Source organism: Ceratotherium simum, chromosome 38 (assembly GCF_057802395.1).
Source record: "Ceratotherium simum simum isolate JZ-2026a chromosome 38, ASM5780239v1, whole genome shotgun sequence".
Classification (NCBI taxonomy): domain Eukaryota; kingdom Metazoa; phylum Chordata; class Mammalia; order Perissodactyla; family Rhinocerotidae; genus Ceratotherium; species Ceratotherium simum.
This window is the reverse complement of record NC_141937.1, coordinates 10,840,174-10,862,826: the sequence shown is the minus strand read 5'-3', so window position 1 is coordinate 10,862,826 and position 22,653 is coordinate 10,840,174. Positions and strand designations below refer to the sequence as shown.

The following is a 22,653-nucleotide window of genomic DNA, read 5'->3' as shown; positions in this document are numbered from 1 at the left end:
TACTTCATTTAACATCTGCCTGGTGGGTTTTATATTCTGATTCTCTTTTCCACCTTAGTTATAAACAAGTATGCTTGAGGAACTGTTAGTTTCATACACGTTAGTTACACCGCAAGTGAAAATGAATTTGGTGGAAGCTTGAGAAGGTCGCCATCTTTCATAATGCCTGTTTACAATGATAAAAGTGTTCTCTTTCAATTCATTCATTTAAGAAATATTTTTTAGTAGTGTCATGTGCTCAGTTGCTCCTCTCAGGAGGCATACACTCCTAGAAGAGTCAAGACATGCTCATAAATTGTTTTAATATACAAAAGAAAGTGCAGAGCTTGCAAGTGGGGGAATAAGGACGGCCTTCACAGAGAAGGTAGCCTAGAAACTGGATCTTGAAGGACAGGTCAGAGCTGGTTGAGACTTGGAAGCAATCATTGACTTGGAAGTTGTCTCCAGAAGACGAAGCGTCTTCAAAAGTTACGGATGCTCTTCACGTGACTTATCTGCAGGCACCGTTGTTTTCTTTTGGAACAGTTACATCAGAGCTAAATTGTCTTTTGTTTGAATGAAAACACCTCAGCAGGGACCCTAACCCATATTTGAGTTAATGCCAACAATCTACATGCTGATGTGAAGACCCGAATCATATAGGGATATGTTTTTATAGCTGCTGGGCAATGTATTTATAGGTATTTGACGACCTGGAGGTTAATCAGAAGCCATTGGATGATCTCAGATCCATTCTTAATGAACTGCAGTGGGTATTCTAATACTGATTCAGCAGTCTTAGAATTCAAGGCTAAATAACCCTCCTTTCTCCAGAGCCGCACTCACACCGGTACTCTTTCAGCCTTCTAGAATGTTCTTTCCAAGCCATCATCAAGTGTTAGTTTGTACAGAATTTCCCTGAATGGTTTGTATAATGTTTAAAAGAAGTAAAACCACTCAAACATTTGATAGATACTTTGAATTTTCAAATAGACCATGTTTGAACTTTTTCTGTAAGGCAGAAAGTTGAATCCAATGAAAATAGCAACACAGAAAGAATAGTATATATATTTTTAGAGACTTATGTTAATGTTTTAAAGAGCCTCTTTAAAATTTTTTTACTACTTTAATACTTTAAGAGCCACCAAATGACAGTTTAATGGAGGCGGAGGGGGTTATAATCATAATTAATCATAATTAATTTGGAACAAAGAAGTAAAGTGTCTGGATTTTTACCAACCCCCACCCATTAGCTTTACTCCTAAATGTAAACATTAATGGCAAAAACTTTGAAAAGTTTTTTAAAGGGATACTATTTACATTAAAAAAGCTTGACTACCATGGTGGAGTCTTTTAAAGATTTTGCCACATTGCCATCATCTTTCTTTTTGCATTAATTTTCCTGGGAGAATTAAACCACTGTGCTGTTTAGATCTCTCCCCAGTCTCATTACCAGCAGTTAGAAAAATGACATTGTGTGACAGTTGTCTCCTTCAGATCAAAGAATACCCTTTTCCTCTTTCAAGAGAAGTTTGTCATTCACAGGGCAGAGACACAAAACTAAGTCACCAAAAAGATGAGTTCCTGATTCTGCATGGCATTGGGGAAGAGGTGACAGGGCCTATGAAAGACACTCACAGCCAGTCAGTTTAGGCTCCCTCCTGGCACAGAAAATCCTACAAACAGAAGTGGAAGTCCAATGTTTACTGTGTAATTTTAGTATAGGGAAATTGGTGTGTTTTTAATAGTACCTAATTTCAGAATGTTAAAATACAGGGTTGAAGGGAGTTTGGGAAATGCTTTCTTCCATATTTATTATATCAGAAAATTTAGGTCAAAGAAAAAAAATTTTTTTTAAATAACATTCTCACACTGCCCCTTTGTTTTTCATTTCTGGACTTCTATTTTTTGATTCGAGGATACTAGGTAATGTTAATTGAGAGTCAGATCTTTTTAAGCATTAGAAGTTAATTTTGCTTGCTTTTGTAATTCCTGTTCTTATTTCAAGTTCCCCCTTTCTTGCTATATTTCTCTATATAAATTATAACCTGGAACACTTGACATGATTAGAAACATGTAATTTATTTGTGGAATTTATATTATTTGGAATTTTTACATAATGAATGAAATAATTGCCTAGCAATAGAGTTCAGCCTCTCTCTCCAGGAAATAAATTATTTTAAGCAAACATGAAAACTAACAGCCCCACCCCTTGCATCAATGCATTATTAGAAATGACTTCCAGGATAAACGGCTGGTAAGATGCACGGTCAGTGTATGTATGCATGTGCTTTCTCTTCATATAGGCAAGGAAGTTTTCCTGGCGTGAATCAAAGTGGACTTATGGCTTCCAGCTCTCCCTACAGCCAGCCCATGAACAACAGCTCTGGGCTCATGAACACCCAGGCGCCCCCCTACAGCATGACGCCTAATATGGTGAACAGCTCAACAGGTAACGTGGCAGCCCCGTGCTCCCGAGGGCTGCCCTCCCTTGTCCCTCTTCTCCTCTTAGGCTTGCACCACTGAAAGTCCGGAAAGACCTCGAGCCATCGGATCATTTGGTGAAAAGGGGAAAAATACTTCTCTTCTGCTGCTTGGAAACTCGCTCAATCTATTTAACTATTTTAAGACTTGAGGATCACATTACATTTTATGTAAATTATTTTTATTCCTTCTGTGTTTGTATAATATGTGGACATATTTCAAGTGTCATTGAGAATGCTTGCTAAATACACACACTAAGTTCTTTTTATCTTTGGGCATTATTAGGAGTGTTGGAAGAGCCCATGACAAAATCTGTACTCTCCATGTCATAGTGGTGGAGATAAACAATTAAAATTCGTATTTCAGAAGAAGCGATTGAAGGGAAGGGCAGAACAAGACAGGGTTTGAAGTCCTTTTTTTATTTAGGGAAACTCACCTTTAAGTATATGCATGGAAATAGTTGTCCCATAAGAGTTGTTTGCAGATTGTCTCTATTGAGAAATTATATATTATTTTTTTTTAAAGAACTGTGTTAAATTTTTCATTATGCTTAATTTTTTCAACCCACTTTATGATCTCAACCATTGCATTCTTACCAAACCCCATCTGATTAGTGCAGTAAGGGTATTGTGTCAAGTCTGTGGAAATACCAAGAGTGTCTACAGCTGTGCACATCTTCCCTGTTCTCAGGCCCTGGACCACCTCCTCCAGCCACCACACTACCTAGCAATGATGAGTGCCACCCTTTACATGAGGAAACGCTGTGTGTTTCAATTGACCTGTTACTCTCTAGTGCCTGTTAGAGTTATCTAGTGTAGATACCATTTGGGGTAGGATTCTCTCATTTAGTTAAAGCAGAGCTTTGCGTAACCAGTTGTGTGTCCTGCACCACTTTATGATGTGTTAGGAAAACATCGTGGAGTTAGAGGCTTAAGCTCCCTCTTCTTATCTCTTTTCATTTCCTCTGCCTTCCTGACCTCGCCATCTTTGAAAGGCTGCCCCCCGAGCTGTTGTTTCTTTGTCAGGCAGAACAGACAGCGAGAGGCTGGGCTTGCGTCCTCTCTGAGCTTCTGAGTTGTTGGTTTCTAGGGCCTGATTGAATAGTGCCATTCCTTGGTTACTTCTCTTTAAAGATTCGTGGAAGAGGGAAAAACAGAACCGACTGGTGAAAATAAATAAAATAGCCCTTCCTGATGTTAAGCAGGCAGTCATTCATCCCAGTGAGGCAGATGTTTTTACATTTGAGATGAAAAGTGAAAAGCTCTTGAACAGTCTGTTAGCTAGAAGTTTCCCCTTCCCTTCCCAGCTCTGTCCCACGTAATGGTGTATTTGGGTTGTGACATTGTGTTTTGTCTGGCTGGCTGAAATAAAATGACTTCAGAGCATTGAAACGACACAATAAATTTTCACCTACTATTAGCAGTACTCATTTTTCCCTTTTTCCTTTGGACCCCGGAGCCACAAAAATAACCAACAACAAATAGACGGCACCAGGCCCTGCCTAAGAAGATTTATGTATTCCTAAGGAGTAACCAATTTAATGGAGATTCACAGAGAGGGTTTCTTTTTATGACTATTATTCAGATAATTCAGCTATTCATTATTTCATACAGAGGAAATCTGTTCAAGGAAGGGCCATTTATCCTCACAGTCTTTTGTATGGGCTAGTAGTGTATTTTTTTATTGCATTATGCATTTTAAAATATTGAATTTTTAATAATTTAATCATTTATCAAATTTTCCTCTACATACTTAGAAGATTTTATTTTAGCTTTATTAAGTCAAATGCTACCTGATAGAAAGTAATCAGCCGGCACATCCAAGGCATATTGACAATGGCGTGTTGACTGTGTATCTATTGATAGGTACATGTGAATCTGCTCTGTCTTAGAATCTCTGAGGGAAACAGGAATGACAAAGGAACCCAAAACGTTCCACTGTAGCTCCTGATGAGAGTTTTGGGCTGAAGGTGTACACTTGACTTTTCTAGAGATGGGCCAGAAATGGCTTGGACCATCATCTCATCAGTCTACTTGGTTTGGGCCCATGGAGATGAATTATCAGTGATAACAGCAAAGCATTTTCTCCATCAAAGGACACTTTGGCGAAAGTGAAGATAATACAAATGATAGCCAGGGCTGGCAGTGGGATTTTCTGAACCTCAGTTAGCAGCTTATGCAACTGGCATTCCAGCATCCTCTTTGCTGAGTTCAAACAGTTGTGCTGTAGATGGTGCACAGGGCCAAAAGAAGTCATCCTGTGTAGTGACAAATTGTTACAGGCTTCAGTGAGCGAGTAATTATTTAAATGGAGTCAGTGTGAGTATGAATGTGACAACTATTTCTTCACTTAAAATGCAGGGGATGTGGGATGGGAAGCAGTGGGGATTTTTTTCTCTCTAAAGGAGCTTTTTTTTTAATTATTTGGATTAAAAGATTAGAATTATATATTACTATGGCAAAATTATGTCGTGTATAACCTTGTTAAATACACCCTTATGTAATACTTGTGTTGTTAGTTACATTGTACTTCTTTGTTTCATAATATTCATTAGTCATATACTTGTCTGCATATAAACCATCATCTTAAAGATGTCTAAATTCCAGAAAATATATCTACTGTCTGTGGTTCTAAGTCACTCTACAAAGCGTAGGGCATTTCCATCGGTATAACCCACAGATAGTAAATGAGCAGTCATACTCCGCTGTAGCCAGGCCTTCCTCCCATGCAGAGCCCTGTCAAATTCCAGTGGTGTGAATCTTTCTGCCGCCCCAGCACTGCTCCGTCCAAAGGCAGGGTTCTATTAATGTCCTACCAGTAGGAGGCATACTAGCTCCAATAGCTCTTACGAAGAAAAAAAGGCAGTCACACGACTCAGTATCCACTCCTTCCTTCGGTGTTCTCAAGACTTGAGAACCACCTCTCAGAGTCGCCTGGAATGCTTGTTAAAACTACAGATTCCTGGGCCCCCATCATAGTTTCTGAGGGTGGGTCCAGGAATCTGCATTCCTAACAGACTCCTCGGGTAATTTTTATCTGTGCATGCTAACGCTTGAGAACCACCGATTTAGGGGTATTTTGTTCAACAGTCTCCTGGCAGAACCACTGCCAGCTTTGTGTGGCATTAGCTGTTTACCAGATCATTTGCTGTTCTGAAATTGAAAAAAAAAAAAAAGATTTACGGAACTATGCCTAGAATATAAATCTACCAGATGGATAGCCGTTTTCCATCTTGAGACTTGAGGGTCTTGCGCAAAGGAAGTTCTGGGTCTTTAGCACCATTGCTAGTGGTTGTCTCAGTAGTTTATAAAGATTGTTAGGTTTTTGTTTGCTCATTGCTTTAAGTTAATGATTTTGGGTGAATTGCTGCCCTCCTCTGCCGCCCAAAATACAAAAGACTTGATAAATTAGGAAAATCATGTCAAACTGGGAAAAATGTATAGAGATTACGCCAGGTACATTGGTAGCTCCAGGCTTGGTATGTAGCTGGGGCTTTCTCGGAAGCATCAGTCCAGTTAGCAGGAGAGATTGGCTGCTTTCCTTGAAGCAGTGATGCATAGCAAGTGTACTGGTTTGCTCGGCTGGCATGTTTCCTTGGGATGGAAATTATGGGGTCATGCATCTCACTCCCACTGCCCCTGTGGAGGTACATCAGCAGAGGGAAGTGACGGGAGATTCTTTCAAGGCCTTGCTGATCCAGTCCAAGAGAAGTGTTTCTCCTGAGCGTTTCTCATAAACTGTCTGAGTTATGTTAACGGGGTTCTTTATATATTTGCCACATATAAAAATAGTCATGAATATCTACAGATGTATACACATGGATAGGCCCTTTTGTGTTTTCAAAAAACAAGGAATAAAATATTTTGCAGAGTATGGTGTATTATTTACCATGAAAAGAAAAGAACTGTTTGTGTGTTTCTGGTCCTATTTTACCATCTTCTGGGAACGATTTGGCAGCCTTGTAGGGAGACTAAGTGAAGGAAGCTGGGGGAGTAGGAATGAATGGTTAAGTTCAGTTTCACTCGCCCCATATGTTCTTTATGTTCTTTCTGAATATATGAAATCCAGGGTGGAATAGCTGCTTTAGGACTTTGACCCACACTTACTTGAGGCAGTCATTCTAGCTCTTAAATTTCAATGGTGAAGCCAGAGGCTGGTGTTGGAAATGTATTTACAGTCCCCACTGCAGTCGCAGGTTCTTCATTGCCCCTTTTTATGTCTGAACTTTACATACTGGATTACTGATGTCAGTAGGAGAAGGAACAGTGCTTGATTTAACACATCCTTATAATAGTGGTGGTCTTCCTCTTCTGGGAAAGGAGAAAAAAATAGTGCCCCTGGAGTACCATTGCCCTGGGAGGCGTATGGCTCTTTGCAGTGATTCATTGAGAATTCTGGTAAGAAGTCAAAAATAAGCATTTCAACAAAAGCAGTAGTAAAAGCCACAATAAGGAAAGACCTTATGATCCATTTAGTAAAATAAAATGTACATGCTAAGGCAGGAGTACTAAATAAAACTACTACTCTAAACCCCATCCTTATTTATCTCTCAAAATAATAAAGCAATGCAACTTTTGACAGTTTTTATATTTGTATACCCCAAATGCCCATTTTAAAGTACTTAATAGAGAGTGAAGAAGTTTGGTGAATTTCAAACCAACAGATATGCTTATATTCATCTAAGTCTGATTTTTAAATCAGTGTAAATTGTTATCGTTAATTATCATAATACACATTGGCCTAGTTCTTTATGCTTAAAAATTGCTTTTGTGTACATTAACACATTTAATGAATGAAGAAGGATATTATTTCCTATTTTTCAAAAATAATATATAGGCATAATTTATTGTAAAGACTGACAACAATGTTCATCATCACCTTTGGAGAAGCGGGACTTGACAGAAGCCCTATGTCCATTACTTTGCCCCTTTCTCTGGTATCATGTGGTCTTCATTCCTTTGAACCCACTCTGCAAATAACTAGCAAGGACATGGGGACTTTCATAAATAAGCCCCTCTTTCCACACTCACCTTACTTTTTTTGCCTTCTATTCTTCTAAAAAGGGTGTTTCTTAATGTACAGATTTACTAATTCGTATCTTGCTAGACGCGCGAGAGAAAACCGCAGGAAAGCAATCCACCGCTTTGAACCAGGCGGTCTTCTTGGTGTAATCTCTCTCAGCTGCTTTCCTGAGGTTTCACACGTTCACAAAAATAACAGCATTTTTAGCTGATCCCAATAGATTTTTCTCTGCAGCTGCATCACTTGAAAAAGCTTTTTGTTCCAGTTCTTAAAGTCTAAGTATTGAAAGTAATTTGGAAAAAAGAAAAACATCCCAATTATGATTTGTGTGTGTGGCGATGACTTCAAGGGCTGATGGGGCTGCAAATGGGCTTTGAAAAACAAGCCAATAAGCCCGTGGAAAATACAGGCGTTTCAGAGTGCACCATTGAGCGCGCTGGTGTAAACTCACGGGCACGTGGCGGGGTGGGCTCTTCTCGCAGGACCTCTGGTCTCAACCTGCAGTGATGCTAACGATATTAGCAAATTAGCACCACAACGCTTGCCAGCTAATTCGCCAGAGCCCTGCTCACTCTCTCACTGCTGTAATTAAAACTAATTATTTTCTAAAACATAGTAATACATGAATATGTGCAATAATCATTTTGTAGTGGGCAATCTGTAGAGCCTTTTTTAAAGCTTCTTTTTTTTTTTTGGCACGTGTGCACTGCCTGGGTTGAGCCAGCACTTTGTTTTGCAGAATATAAAATGGATCCTGTTCCTAAAACCTCAGGTTTATTTTGAAATAGGAATGTTTTCCAGGTTTCACTCATTTATAAGGCTCATCCTTCTCTCTCCTCTCCCTTTTCTCTTCCATCTCTCCTCACTGAGTCCTCGCACATCTGTGTGGTGTCGCGCTCACAGCCCAGTGTTGTGCAGATGGTTTTCACAGTGGGGTTCTGTCGAAATTCAGCTGTTATTCCCTGGATAGCTACACGAATTCCCTACTGTAGCCTTGTTCTTCCTTTAAAAAAAAAAATCTAAACCATATTTTTAACTTGAAAACTTCTGTTAGTATTTGCAATAAATGTGTACAAATCCGTTGTTCTTTGGTGAAGAACATTCTTTCATTCTAAAGCCTGGATGATCGTGATTGAATTTCTGAGCCGAGAGAGAGAAAATGAGTTTTGCCTGGGATTGTAGGGTTGACTCTTGAGCTGGTGTGGGTGTCTGACCTGGGCATTTGAGCGGCTGCTGAAGATTGATAAATGTACACACTGCCCCAGACTGAAGGGAAACCAGCCCCATTGCAAAAGAATTAGAAATCCTTTCTTTCAAAAATTACTTTTGATTATTGTTTTTGAAGTCATCTGATATGATTGTCTTTTGTTATTGTACACTAGGCCACAGGCAATAGATAAGATTTTCAAATGAAACAATGGAAAATGTCAGATGGTTTTGCAAACCGTAGATTATGTGAATTTAGGAAATTAAGAAAGCACTAAATCCTCTAGTCACCAGGTAAAAACTATACACATCCAGCCTTTGCTTTCAACACCTGGTGAGCAATTTAAACATTGGGCTTATTTCCACTTGTCACCTACTCTATTAAAGCTGTAATAATTTTGAAAAAATAGTATTGCTATAAGTTGACTTTCAGTGGTTTGGGTCTTGAGTAAAATGATTGCCTTTTTCGTTTTTTTTTTTTTAAAGATAAAAAAGGATTGCCAGAATGTCAGGCTATTTAGATTCCAGAAATTAGTACGCTCTGAGTTACGATTTCTTTTTCCCTGTTTCTTCTCTTCCTTCAAGGAAAATTCAGGTGCCCCATGCATCTCTCAGTAACTTGTGTTAGCAGGAGCACAGCCTGAGAATCATATGTATAATCCTAAACTCTTTCTCCTATTTTCGCTTAGCATCTATGGGTCTTGCAGATATGATGTCTCCTGGTGAATCCAAATTGCCCATGCCTCTCAAAGCAGATGGTAAAGAAGAAGGCACTCCGCAGCCTGAGAGCAAGTCGAAGGTATTTCCTTTCTCCTCTGCACGCGGTGTGGGGTCTGCCTCGCTGAAGCTGCCATGTTGTTCTCTCTTCACTGGTGTTGGCCTACACTTTTTTTTTTCCTTTGGTTTCTTCCCTTCTGCATGCCTTCATTTTGTGCAACATGTCCGTAGTCTTCTTTTCTTTCCCCACCCCCTTCATGGTGTGGATCTGAAAGTTACTAGTTCTTACGGCATTTAACTCATGGTTGTGGGAGAGGGGTGGAGGGACGAGACCCACCTTCGAGAAATGCTTTGGGGGTGGGGAGAAGTAAGGGACCTTGCCTGGTTTTGATCCTTGCAGCCATTTTCTCTGCCTTCAGTTTATAGCTTCCTGTTTTGGCCACCTCAGCAACAACAACATACTTAATATTTTGCTTTCCTGCCTTATTTGATAAATAAGGTGAACAGCTTTTTTTTTTCCTTTCTTTCTCTCATAAGGGGTAACCCATGCTTAGCATTCCATGTAAGCTTGACATAAGCATGGTGCCTTAGTGGCCTTATCCAGCATCCAGCAAACTTACCAAATTATACTAATTAAGAATGTTGTTTTAATACCTTTATATGTGTGTTTTTGTGTGTGTGTTTGTACATGTCTTTATATATATCTATTATATATAAAAATTAGTCTGTTAAACTGGATGTGCTTTTTGTTATTTTAAATAAAGTTTGCCCTACCTTTGTCATTTTTTTTTTTTTTTTTATTCCTCTACCACAGGATAGCTACAGCTCTCAGGGTATTTCTCAGCCCCCAACCCCCGGCAACCTGCCAGTCCCTTCCCCAATGTCCCCCAGCTCTGCTAGCATCTCCTCCTTTCATGGAGATGAGAGTGATAGCATTAGCAGCCCAGGCTGGCCAAAGACTCCATCAAGCCCTGTAAGTGGCTCTGGTTTTTTGTTTTTTTGGTTTTTTGGGGTTTTTTAATAATGAATGAATTCTACTTGAATGCTTGCTTATTTATTTGTTTTATAAGACTTTTTCTTCATAATTGATCCATGAAAGGGTTTTCTTTATAATTATGTTAGTAACAAAATGAGTAAAGTTTGTGTGCATCATAGAAGTTGATTTCTGGTAATGAAACCGCTGTTATAAGAAGCATCTCTTATACGAAGCATGCGATGGTGATACTGGGTCCAAACTCCTTTACACAGTGGCTTTGCTTAAATGTCTAATCCATTGTGCACTTATAGAAGATCTTTCAAACGAGTTACTTCTCCATTTATATGGGAACTAATAGCAGCCATGGACTAAATGACAAGTTTGGCTTTTGGCCTAAATCTTTCACGGGCTGTTGTATCTGAAACATCTTATTTCAAAACTGCCCACCTGAAAATATAAATATTACACTCTGGGCACAGTTTCGCCTAATATCAGCCTGCTTTGTTTCAATCCACTTGTCAAAAATTAACAGAAAAGTTGTAGAAATGTTAGTGCATGTGAATATTTGGAATGCTGCTTTTAGATTAATAATGTGTGCCTTCATAAGCATCAGTTGAGATAGAAAAATTATATGCACAAGACTGCTGATAATCTTGAAATTGTGTTGATTTCCATGTAATATATAAAAACAAATATGGTAATGTACATATAAGGGAATTGTTTTTAGCCTTAATGTTCTTCTGTCCGTAGAGCTAGGCCTTTATTTTCCTGCTAAAGAAATTAATTCTGTGCCGTTAAAAAAAAAAAAAGAAGAATGGCGCTGTAGTAACCTTTATTTTACATTCATATAGGGAATCAAAAGATCTTAAAAAAAAAAAAAAAAAAACCTTACCATGCAATTACTTGCCAAGAAGGCTTAATTAACACGCTAATTTTTGTAAGACGATGTATTGAAGAGCACAGCTCAGGAAAAACATGTTGAAGGGAAGAAGATTCTAACTGCAGAATCTGGCAATCTAGTCAAAACCCCAAAAGAAGGCTGCTATTAATTATCATTCGCTGGTTTAAACAGATAGAGCTGAAGGTTTGAAGAGTTGGTGGTTCCAGTAAATGTTTGTAAGATTCATGTGGAGCTCTAAGATAACCAGCATTTTCCTTTTCAAGGAAGAAAGGTCGATATTCGCTGTTACCTTCTGTGTAGACATATGTTTCACTTTTTCAACAACCAAGATGAAATGAAAAATGCTCCTAGGATGGGTTAAGCAGAACTAGCAGGAAGGGAGAGTGCAACTCCTTAATTTTGATATCTTTGTCTTATTTGCTTTGAGTCTCAGAAGGCAGCCAACATCGTGGGGGGTTTCCCCATAATCTACCCTGGTGTTTTGTTTGGTTTTGTTTTAATCATAAGAAAAGCATTTCTGAATCACTAATACTCTCAAAGTTAGCAGGTAGAACTCAAATTATAACTTTTCAAAAACGTTTGTATATTGGCTCAGAGGGAAAATTTTCAGAGGTTGAAAATATTAAATCTTTAAAACCTTAAGCTGAGAATAATAATTTATTAAAAACAAAGACTACTAATAGACCATATTGTATGTTTTAAAATTCCACCTTGCTGATTTTTGAATTATAAAGAATGGTTGGGATATTTATTGTTTTAACTTACTCGTCACATTATCTCCATCCAGTGAGTCCTGTATCAAAACCTATTTGATAATAGTCCTATTATCAAAACCTCCCTTTCTACTTAAATATAAGAAAAAAGCAAACTGAATTGTTGACTTCATTTTCTGATTATAACACAACTATACTTAAAATTGCATATTACTTTTCTCTTTTTTCTAAATATTTCCACATACATTATCTCTTCCTGAACCATGACCGTTTTATGTTTAAGAATGTCCCAGCAAACTTCTGGCGCCAGTGGTAGATGAGGACAGAGAAGCTGTGGTTCGAGGTAGTGGGAGATGGTAGACAATTGCTCTGTGTTGAGAAAGCAGTCACCCTCTTGATGAGATGCTAATTCAGGAAGGGAACCAAAAGAGATTGTAGTGAAGGACCTCACATTATCTCTGCTAGCAAATCACTGCAGATATATACATTTTAGGAATATTTAACTGCTCTTTCTGAGCTATAACTTCAATTTGTACTTAAAATTGCTCTTAGTGTCCCTAATAAGCCTAACAGCAGGCCTGAAATGGACTAAATGATAAAGATGTTTTATGCTTTGACAGTGTGCTATGGACCAACGTTGTTTTGTTAGAAAACATTCTAAAATAAAAATAAACATTTGCACACACACACGCACATACACATATTACCAGGCATATGGTAAAGACTGCTGCAATGTAAATCTGCCTAAAAGACTTGAGGAAAAATGTACTTATAGACTTAATTAAATTATATGCAAGGCAAACATTTGTGGCACCATAATAATGTCTCGCTGTAACTTTTCCACAATCTCCATTCCTTTTTCTTGCCTCCACGACAGTTCCGTGCAGTAGGATACAATTTTTACAGCTCTGGAGCCATGTGAAGTGGTCCTAGTGACCTGGTAAAGTTAAGCCATCCTCCCGCAGGACTAGTTTGTTTGCCTGTTGTCAGTGGGTCAAGTGTATAATGACGTTTATCCAAAAGTCACATCCTAGTTAATGTCTATGAACAAGAAAGGTGTGTGTTGAGCCAGATCAGTGATAAAGTATGTACTCTTTATTTCCTAAGGCTTTTGTTTCTCCTAATGAACTTTTTTTCTGTTCAGACACCCATATACTAACTTGAGTAACTGGCCAGTAAGCAGCCCTTGAGCTGGGCGTGGAGGTGTTAGATGCTGACTGTGGGCACAGTCTCGCCTCAGCTTTCAGTCTCATCAGATCGAGTCCACGTTTACTTAGCCCCTTGCTCACTGAAATCCTGGTTATAGGATATTTTAATCAGCTGTTAATTCTTATTTGGTTGATGCCAGACTTTTTAGACCTTTTTCTTCCATTTGAGTGTTCGTTCAGAACAAATATCTACCAAGTACCTTCAGTGTGCAGTCACTGTTGGTAATCCAAAATCAGCAGGAACCCAGTCCCATGGAACTTAAAGTCTAGTCAGAAGAGTGGAGGGCAGACAGATAATCCCATGCAAAACATGCTTTTATGAGCTGTGTAACCAGGTGCCGCCGAGGACTGTTAGAGCCCACAGTGATGATTCAGACGAGGGCGTGGGCGTCAGCAAGGCCTCACCTAGGACTCAACACATAACTGAGGCCTGATGGCTTTCTTTTCATACAGGTGCATTTTCCTACATTACGGTGCCATGTAAAACTGCTTTTCTGAAGATCTAAAAACTATGAAAAATAAAACCAGTCTATTAAAAACTATTTTTTATGAAGTTTTTCTAATTTTATGAGAAAAATTGAGATGTTTAAGTTCATTTAACAAAGAAAGGTAAAAAAAAGTTAAAATATGTGTAGTCAGACTAAATAAAGCATTGTTTTAGGCCTGTTTCAGGCTACGAGAATCCCCCGCTTTCCTAAGTAGGAACAAACACTTTGGAACCTCATTGCTCGGGTCATGATGAACTCTTCTTCTGGAATCCTTCCCAGGTTGGGTTTAGAGAGGACCAGGCCAGAAATGGCAGTTGGATCTTATATTCAGGATGTTGGTAGAGCTACTCAGAGCAATTTTAAATTGAAATGATTGCTTTTATTTGTCTTATCCTTAAATTGACTCTCAAACTCTTATGTCTCAATTTTTCACAAATGAAATGCAAGAAGGAGGTTGGTCTCGGTTTTTTTTAATGATATTAGGTGATAATGCTTTTTTCCTCATGTTCTTATTTTAAATTTTCATTTTTTAAAAAGCATTGGACCCATTTTTTTTAGTGTATTTCCCCAAAAGAAAAAAATTGCAATACTAGGATTTAATCCTGGTAATAACTACCCCATTAATGATGACAAAGCTTCTGAAATGTTATCAGGATGAGAAAGGGGTATAAAATGGGTTAGAACAGTTTCTTTTCCTAGTCAAATATGCCTTGGGTGTAAGAATATGGAAAATAAATTTTAAAGACATCATTTTAATACAGAGTGTGTTCCATATTCTGGTATGTAAATGGGTATATAGACATACATAGGAATATATATATATATTTTTTAAGCTGTGATCTAAAGTAGTTTTAAGTGACTTTTGCCTCAGTTTAGTCTCAACATCAATGTAAATTCTAAAATGTCACACTATTTTTTATCCTACCACTTTACATTTTTTATTTATATCAACTGTATCACCCATTTTTATATATTTGATGTAAAGATTTTATCCCTCAATAATTCTAATGCTGAAAGCTTAAAATTTCAGTGAAAATAGCTGGGGAGAATTACATGTTAGTTGGAGGGAAAGCTGCCACTCACCAGCTTTGTTAGTTTCATTCTCAGGCCCAACTTCCATTGGGGATCGTTTGCTAAACAAGTAGCATCAAACCTCAATGGCAATCATTCATTTAATCTCCCAAATTCCAGCAATATGTTTAAAATTATGTTAAGCTAAGTATAATGGAAGAGCTAAGAAAAACTCCATCCAAAATAATGGCTGTACATTGCAAATGATGACTTAGTAAATAAACATGAGTAAATGAGGTAAATTTTTGTTCCAAGGAAATCTTTATTGAGAATTTAGAAGTGATTTTGCACAATAACCCAGGAGTTGCAAATATTTACAAGTGCACGGATATTGTTACAGATACAGAGGTTTTTTTTTTTATTTTTAGGAAAAAATACAGGTGGGCTATGTAGGACTAAAAGCGTTCCCTTCCCAGATCACATAATCCAGAGGGTGGGCTTTAGGCATGCAGAAGCTGCAACTTTTGACATTTTAGTATCAAGTATAGTGAGAAAAAGAAAAGACCAAGAATTAAAGCATCTGTATAAACCACATGACACATAAACACATGTGCATAAAAGTAAATGTATATATTTACGCATAGATACGCTGGGAGTATGAAATAGCATGTTTCCCTGATTAAAGCATAGTTGCCTAAGAAATCTATTAAAATATTTATCTAAGAGCCTCTTACCTAGGCAGAGAAGTTCCAGAAATCTGAAGGAGGGAAAGCTGGTCCTCGTGAGTAAATGCCACAGCTGTAGCTGGCCGTTTGTTTATAAAGCCCTTGAATGAGCACAGAATCCACACCACTGGTGCCTATGATTGGTGAACAACCTTCCATTTTTCAGCAAGTCCCATGTGTTTGCTCTTCTCCATATGATTTAGAGTTTTAACGAAGACACACATTTAGCCATTCTTATTTTGACAAGGAGAAGTAGAGTTGTTTGGGCTCTCTAATATTACCTGAAAAATTGTAAATTCACTGTAATGTTCTGTAATTCACTGTAAATTTCTATGATCTAGCACCCGTTTATTTTTAAAAATGATGTGAGGCATCATTAGAATCTTGCCTTCTGGGATTCAACGCTTATATCAATAAAGTCAAAGAGGTTTTTTGTTTTTGTTTTTATTTTTTAAGTATATATAAGGGGGAGTTTGGGCCCATTATTTAAAGTCAAAGTAAATTCTTAATTAAGAAAATGTATAGTTTGTGCCTGAACTAGTAGCCTTCATTCCTAATTGTTGTGTGATAGCGGTAGTTTTTGAATTTCTTCTCTTCTTGTATTTGCTAGCTCATTACTGTTTTCTCACCTTCTTCCCTTTCCCTCTGCCCACCCGTGCCCCATCTCCAAATGCTCCTCCTCCTGGGCACTAGAAGTCCAGCTCCTCCACCACCACGGGGGAAAAGATCACAAAGGTGTATGAGTTGGGGAATGAGCCAGAGAGAAAGCTGTGGGTCGACCGATACCTTACCTTCATGGAGGAGAGGGGCTCCCCTGTCTCAAGTCTGCCTGCAGTGGGCAAGAAGCCTCTGGACCTGTTCCGACTCTATGTCTGCGTCAAAGAGATTGGAGGTTTGGCCCAGGTAAGAGTGAATGAGTGAGTGACTAAGGGGACGCTGGAGATAAGCTCTTACCGCAGCTGTCTTGGACTCAGATTTTTTCTCACAGAGGAAAAGCTAAGCCTGTGGGAAAGTCACCGTTACTGGATCTATGTTTGTGGGCTGCAGGGGGAGAGCATTGGGGCTGGCGACCCCGGCTCTACCATCAACTCTCAGTGTGACCATGGCAGGTCATTTATATGGACCTCAATTTCCTCACCTGTAAAATGAGACATTTGGGCCAGATTTTTCTTTAGGTTTCCTGGCAGCTCTAGAATTCTGTGGAATCTGCCAAAATTTCCTAGTAAATACTCCAGAAATGTTTTGCAAATGACTGAATTAATTGTCTCAATCAGATATAAATCATATTCACTGTTGTCCTCCATCCAGAGCAATGTATCAAGAAAACTAAGTCGTACTTCTAGAACCATGTCCTCGAGACCTGTGCAATAAGAGGGTCAGTGGTCTCATTTTTCTGCAGGGCTGGGACTGGGGGGCAGGAGCGGCACCAGGGGTGCAGAATTTCAGGACGCTCATTTTCAAGGTTGTACAGGTGGCTTGACTTGGCTCTCAGAGTGAGTACCCCTTGAGTTTTGTACGTGGGCGCCATGCTTTCCTCACCCTCGCCCCGCCCTGTTTTAGTGTAGAGTCTAGTTTGTATGTACGTGTCCTGCATTAGACACAGGGAAAAGGTACTAACGTGTGAGTGCTCACTGGGTGCTGGGCTCCCCATTTGTTGTTGCCTTTGTTTTTCCAAATACTCATAAAATGCAGGGCTTGTCAGCCCCAAAGAAGACACGAGGAAACTGTAACAAAATGAAGTACAGTCATGTTGTGGTCCAGGGACTCTCAGGGTAGGTGACAGGGCCAGGTCTGTCTGATTTCCAGGACGCGTGCTCCTCCCATCTACCGTCGTTCTCAGGCCTGGCTATCCGTTAGAATCACCTGGGGAGCTTTTAAAAACCCGGCAGTACCTGGGCTCCTATCCAGATCAGTGGAAGGAGATGGGCCCCAGGTGGTCTCATATGCAGTGTGGCACCCTGCACTCGAGGGTCACTAACCATCCAAGGGTGAGGCATCTAATCCTCAAGTGTCCCTGAGGGCCCCCTTGGTCTTGGTGCTTTGCAGCTCTGGGGGATGCAGGAGAAGCCTTTGTTCTCAGCCCTCCTGAGGTGCCCCATCCCACCAGGGGCCTGAGATCTACCACTGAGACAATTAGAGCTTGATTCAAGGCTTTGAGTAATCAGGTGGTAAATCATATGGTACAGACCAGTGTGAATGGTGGTCAGCGGAGGGAGAGATCGAGATGCACACCTTTCCCCTGACCTTTCCCCGCTGCACCTAGACCCCCTGACATAGGTTTTTTAGAGTCCCTGGGACACTGGAACAGTTGGGTCTCGCCCATCTTGGAAGTGGAGAGACTGCACTCTCTCCTTTGACTCTCAGCAGAGTGTGTTACCAAGTTGGGTCTGCCAGCCAGGCGCTTTGCTGGCCTCACTAACAGGGTCACTTGAACGTAGCTGTGATTGACAGTGGTGAGTCCCCTGGCGACATCGTTGCCCGCACCCCGTCTTGATCTCTACCTGGAGGCCATCGGATGCGCTGGGGCAGGTGCTGCAGCCATGCATAGAGCAGCTGGAAGCCCTGCTCTTCAGGGCGTCCCGGGCAGCGCTCTGCTTACCTTCTCTGAAGCAGCTCACAGGCCCGCTTGTTGCAGCTGGGCGTTAAGTGCCGAAGGGGGCATTAAGCATTTCCGGGAGCATTCCGTGGTTTGTCTGTCATGCCCCCTTTAGTCCCAAGTAAATGGACTTAAAGAGCTTTGTGAGAAAGTCTGAATCCAGAAACTGAACATTTCCTTAAAAACCACTGTCCCCTTAATTCTTATACTCCTGAACACAGGAACAACGTGCTCCCCCTGTATTTGCAGGTCTTCTCGTTTCCTTCGTGTGTTCACCCTTGGGTAACTCTGTTCCCAAGTGGGAATCAAAAAGTTAAATTAATGCCTCAAATCCCTATGTAACGTTTCAGGATTTCTTTCCTTTTTTCTCTTCTCCTTTTGCAGTTGTGTTCCCTCCAGCCTGACTGTAAGTGGGAATACTGGACAGTCCCTTGTGCCCCTGCCCCTTTGCAAGCCCACGGGTGCCTCCGCAGGCCGGGCTCTTAAGTTGGGGTCATTTGGTCAGAGGCCTCATTCGCATAGGCAACGAGTTTCGCCTTTGCCCAACACCACGAGAAAGCCTCCTCCGAGAGGATGGACGTGGGCCGGAATTACGGCTCATCGTTCTGCAAGCTTGCGGCTCTTGGAAGAAAACATGGTGTTTCATATCAAGGCTCAAACACTTAAATTGCAAAATAGTTCTGTTATTGCTTTTTAAATTAGTTTTTAGACGCCCTTTTTTTAAATTAGAGGTGGGACGGGGAGGAGTGTGAGCGAGAGTGTACATTTGCTCAGAGAGAAATCGCTGGCTCCGGAGCAGCACCAGCTCTGGAAGAGTGGAGGCATTAAGAGATGCACCAGGCAGAAGAATCTCAACGAGCGGGCTTTTTATGTAGCTATCAGCAGGTTCCTTAATGGTTTTATAACTGTAAATGCTGTCTGTGCACTACGGAGTGGGGGTAATGAGCATTAGTTAAAAGAGGCGAATGAAAAAAATAAAAGTAAACCAGGGCATTAAGTGCTTTCTTTGTCTCCCGGCTTTAAACAAGCCACTTTGCTGCAAACCAACGATCCTGCCATTTTTTTGCTAGGTTAATAAAAACAAGAAGTGGCGTGAGCTGGCAACCAACCTCAATGTTGGCACTTCCAGCAGTGCGGCGAGCTCCCTGAAAAAGCAGTATATTCAGTACCTGTTCGCCTTTGAGTGCAAGATCGAGCGCGGGGAGGAGCCCCCGCCGGAAGTCTTCAGCAGCGGGGAGACCAAGAAACAGCCCAAGCTCCAGCCGCCCTCTCCTGGTAAGTGGCAGCGCTGCAGTTGCTGTCCTGGAAAAGCCCAGGCGCCCGCACGGCCGCCCGGAGGCTCTGAGGAGGCCACTTGGCAGTAAAGCTATCGGAGAACGTGGGATCTTGGAGAGGAAGGGGCGTTTGGTTGTGCTCTGTATCGCTGGACGCCCGTTGGCAGTGCTTAAGAGAGAATAAAATCTGGGATGTTGAAGGCACCATTCTTTTACTTTACCTTATTTAGTCAAAATAGACTTTGGAATTCTGAGCTATGTACCTTTCTTCCTTATACAAGTATTTTATAATGTTCCATCTAACTCTGTCAAAATAAGCATCCCCATTAAGCTGTGCTCACACTTTTGCACTACTGGAAAACGCCGCCTGCAGCTCTAACAGCTAGCTCCTGCCAGCTCTCCTTTGTCAAGGACACTCAGATTTGTATGTTAGCAAAATGGCACTTGGACTTTGTTTTTACTGTCCCCTGCCCAGCAAGTTCTCACTTTTAGGGAATTCAGCAAACTGTCACGGTAAAAGTCTACGCGGCCCTGCTTCTGAGACAGGGTGGTCCAGTTAGCTTTGACCCAGAGGTCAGAAGTCTTAGGAATACTACTTAGGGGTCATGGGGTTCACCTAAATTCTCATAAGCAAAACCAGTTAATGATGCCTGCCTTCTCTCCTCTCTCTCCGCTCAACTGTGGAGACCCTGCCGTTCCTTCGGCTCTCCTGCTAGCCTTCATTCTACCTGGAGTGTTTCACATTTGAAATTACTAAATCATTATATTCTGATAAATACGATATTAGAGATGGGAAGAAACTTGTGTCAGCCTTAGTTCTGGGTGGTGACCTCACTCAGGTGACCTCACTCAACCCTTCTCCTGTCTGTTTCTGGCCACTTCCAAGCCCTGTGATGGTCAGCAGTTACCCGTGCTGTCCCGTGTACGAGGTGGGGCTGGTCGTACCTGCCGCCTTGCATCGCCCAGGCTTCTTCTGGGATCAGATGATCATAGCTAATTGCCAGTATGTCCTGAGCACTTACAGTGAGCTGGGCGCTTTTCTAAGTGCTTTATCATTTAAGCTTCATATCAGGCCTGTGATACAGGTGCTGTTTAAAATCCATGAGAAAACTAAAGCACGTGAATTCTAAATAACTGGCCCAAAGTCACATCGATAGTGAGTGGAGGAGCGAGCTGGGTTCTCACTGGGGCATCTGGCTCTAGGCTTTCACCTGTGCCCACCATACTCTTCTGCTTGTGTTTGACGTACCTTTGTAATAGGTCAAAGGTTTATACAAAGGTTTGGTATCTATGAGCCAAACAAAGAAGTCGTTTCCCTTTTAATTATTTCCTCTGGCTGCCATCTGGATGGCAGTGCTAATACCTGAGGTCGCTCATCAAGGGATCGCACATAAATATTATTTAGGTCCAACGTGCACTGGTAGTGAATACACCTAGAGTTATATCTGCCAGTTCTAAGTACAAGTGGAAATCCTCCTCTCTAACCCCACCCTTCCAGATTCAGAGCCTTTGCCAGTTACGGTGCACCTTAAAAACTGTGAAATCTAATTTTAAAAATCTCACAACACTACATTCAGTTCACAGAGTAACACAAGCTGCCTATGAACAGCTCAGAAACTATTTTTCCTAAATAAAAACCCAGTGGGGTGTAGGGACCAAAGTGGCGATGTCTGCAAAGATCTGAAGGTATGTTTTATTTGCCAGGAAAGCACTCGTGTCACTGAATGGTCCGCACTTCTGTATGGAGAATAGCTCTCCCAGTGTGCGTCAGCTTCAGTACAAGAAATCCCGCTGATGTGTAGATCCTTCGGAAGTCTAGGACCTGTTCTCTTAACAGTCAGCTCTTTCCTTTTTCCCTTTTTTTCAAACTGCCATTTTTATGGCAACATTATCTTTTTAACTGCACAAAAGAGCTCAGATTGCAAATGCACTTCTGTTAACACAGTCTTCCCTGTGGTCCAGATGAAGCCCGAGTCCTGTGAAACAGGAAGCAATGGAAGGAGAGCTTCCTGAGCGTAGCCGCTTAGTCGGGGCGCGGCCCAGAGGGCAGCTCGAGGAGGGCACGAGGGCCGATCTGCTTGCCTTCCGCGTTCTCTGCACTGCTCAGACACACTGCTCAGCCAGACAGACTCACGGATGGTCAGTGGGGCCGTAACATTGGCCCATAACCAAAAGCCAGGCATCCCTAGCATCCATGAATCAGTGGCCTCTCTGATTCCAGAACTATCACTAAGGAAAGTGTCTCGGAAACATTTTTATTGTCAACGAAGGGAAAAAAATTATTCCCAACAATTTGCCATGTCAAGGTCTCGTCTACTACAAAATTTTTTAAAACTAATTTTCAGCCAAAATTTGTGTTCTTTGAAGTCAATTTTTCTCGTAAGAACATAATTATAGTTTATTTCTTACCAGCACATCCAAGCAAATTAAACTAAAAGATTCCTAAGGAACATTCAAGATTGGTTTTTTACATGGCCAACTCTGAACCAACTTAAACCTAGATCATTTGCCTATATTCTGAGAGCATTCTAAGCCATCCATCTGTACCCCAGTTTTGATTTGATGTGGCTGATATGGATCTGAAATTCAATTCTGTCAACCTGGGAGGTGTAACCCCCTAGCCCTTGGGGATACATCCCCATCTTCGCTGTTGGGTGGCTGTGTGGTTCTCATGCAGAGACCCAGGTCTGTCCTCCAGTGACTAGAGCAAGTCAGCCAAAGAAGGTTCGTGAATGAAACCTGGGCAAGGCCTGGGGCCACGGTTGCATCTTGAAGGTGCCAGTGGGGATCTCGTTATAATAAAGCTGTGAAAGTTTGTGGAGGTCTAATGAACAGCCACAGGAGTCGCCTCCCCAGGTGGCCTGGGCAGCCTGTAAACCCGAGTGGGGGCAGGGGAGGGGTCCCGGCTGGGAGGAGGGCGGCAGGGGAGGGGCAAGGAAGCCCCACATTCAATTAATAGGTCTGTAACCAAAAACCCACCCGTCTTTGCTGGCAGGTGGCTGACTGCATTTCTATTATTAGCTGACAGGTGATGTCACAAAACCTGTCATGGATCCAACCAGGGAATCCTCAGTGGAAGATAAATGAGAAAGGGGCTCGGGTTATAAACAAAGGTGCCCTCTGGGTGACCCCTAGTCACTGTAGACCTGGGACCTATCAGCCACTCTTCTTCCTCCCCACTCTGCCTCCCGCCACCCCAGCCAGAACTAGGGCACCAGGTTCTTGCTGTGTAAATTATCTTCCCAGCTAGGAGTCTGGCTGTACCGTCTGAAGTGTGTGAATGTACTTAACCTTCAGTAACCTTTCCATTGTTTACTTTCGAGTATACATTTGTAGCTTCTGGCAAAAGGTAG

At 41.2% G+C, this 22,653-nt stretch overlaps 1 protein-coding gene across 10 annotated transcripts in view; it reads left to right on the top strand.

Annotated features, from left to right (window-relative positions):
- The window catches only part of ARID1B (AT-rich interaction domain 1B), a 412,984-nt gene that overhangs the window by 369,830 nt on the left and 20,501 nt on the right, over window positions 1-22,653 (top strand). For 4 of the 10 annotated variants that reach the window (XM_087425098.1, XM_087425095.1, XM_087425102.1 and 1 more), the window contains 5 exons: window positions 2,286-2,431; window positions 9,381-9,490; window positions 10,223-10,381; window positions 16,124-16,333; window positions 19,097-19,301. In XM_087425098.1, coding sequence (XP_087281224.1) covers window positions 2,286-2,431; window positions 9,381-9,490; window positions 10,223-10,381; window positions 16,124-16,333; window positions 19,097-19,301 — 830 coding nt within the window. The remainder of the gene's footprint in view (window positions 1-2,285; window positions 2,432-9,380; window positions 9,491-10,222; window positions 10,382-16,123; window positions 16,334-19,096; window positions 19,302-22,653) is intronic. The other 6 variants (XM_087425100.1, XM_087425105.1, XM_087425104.1 and 3 more) reach the window with 4 other exon arrangements.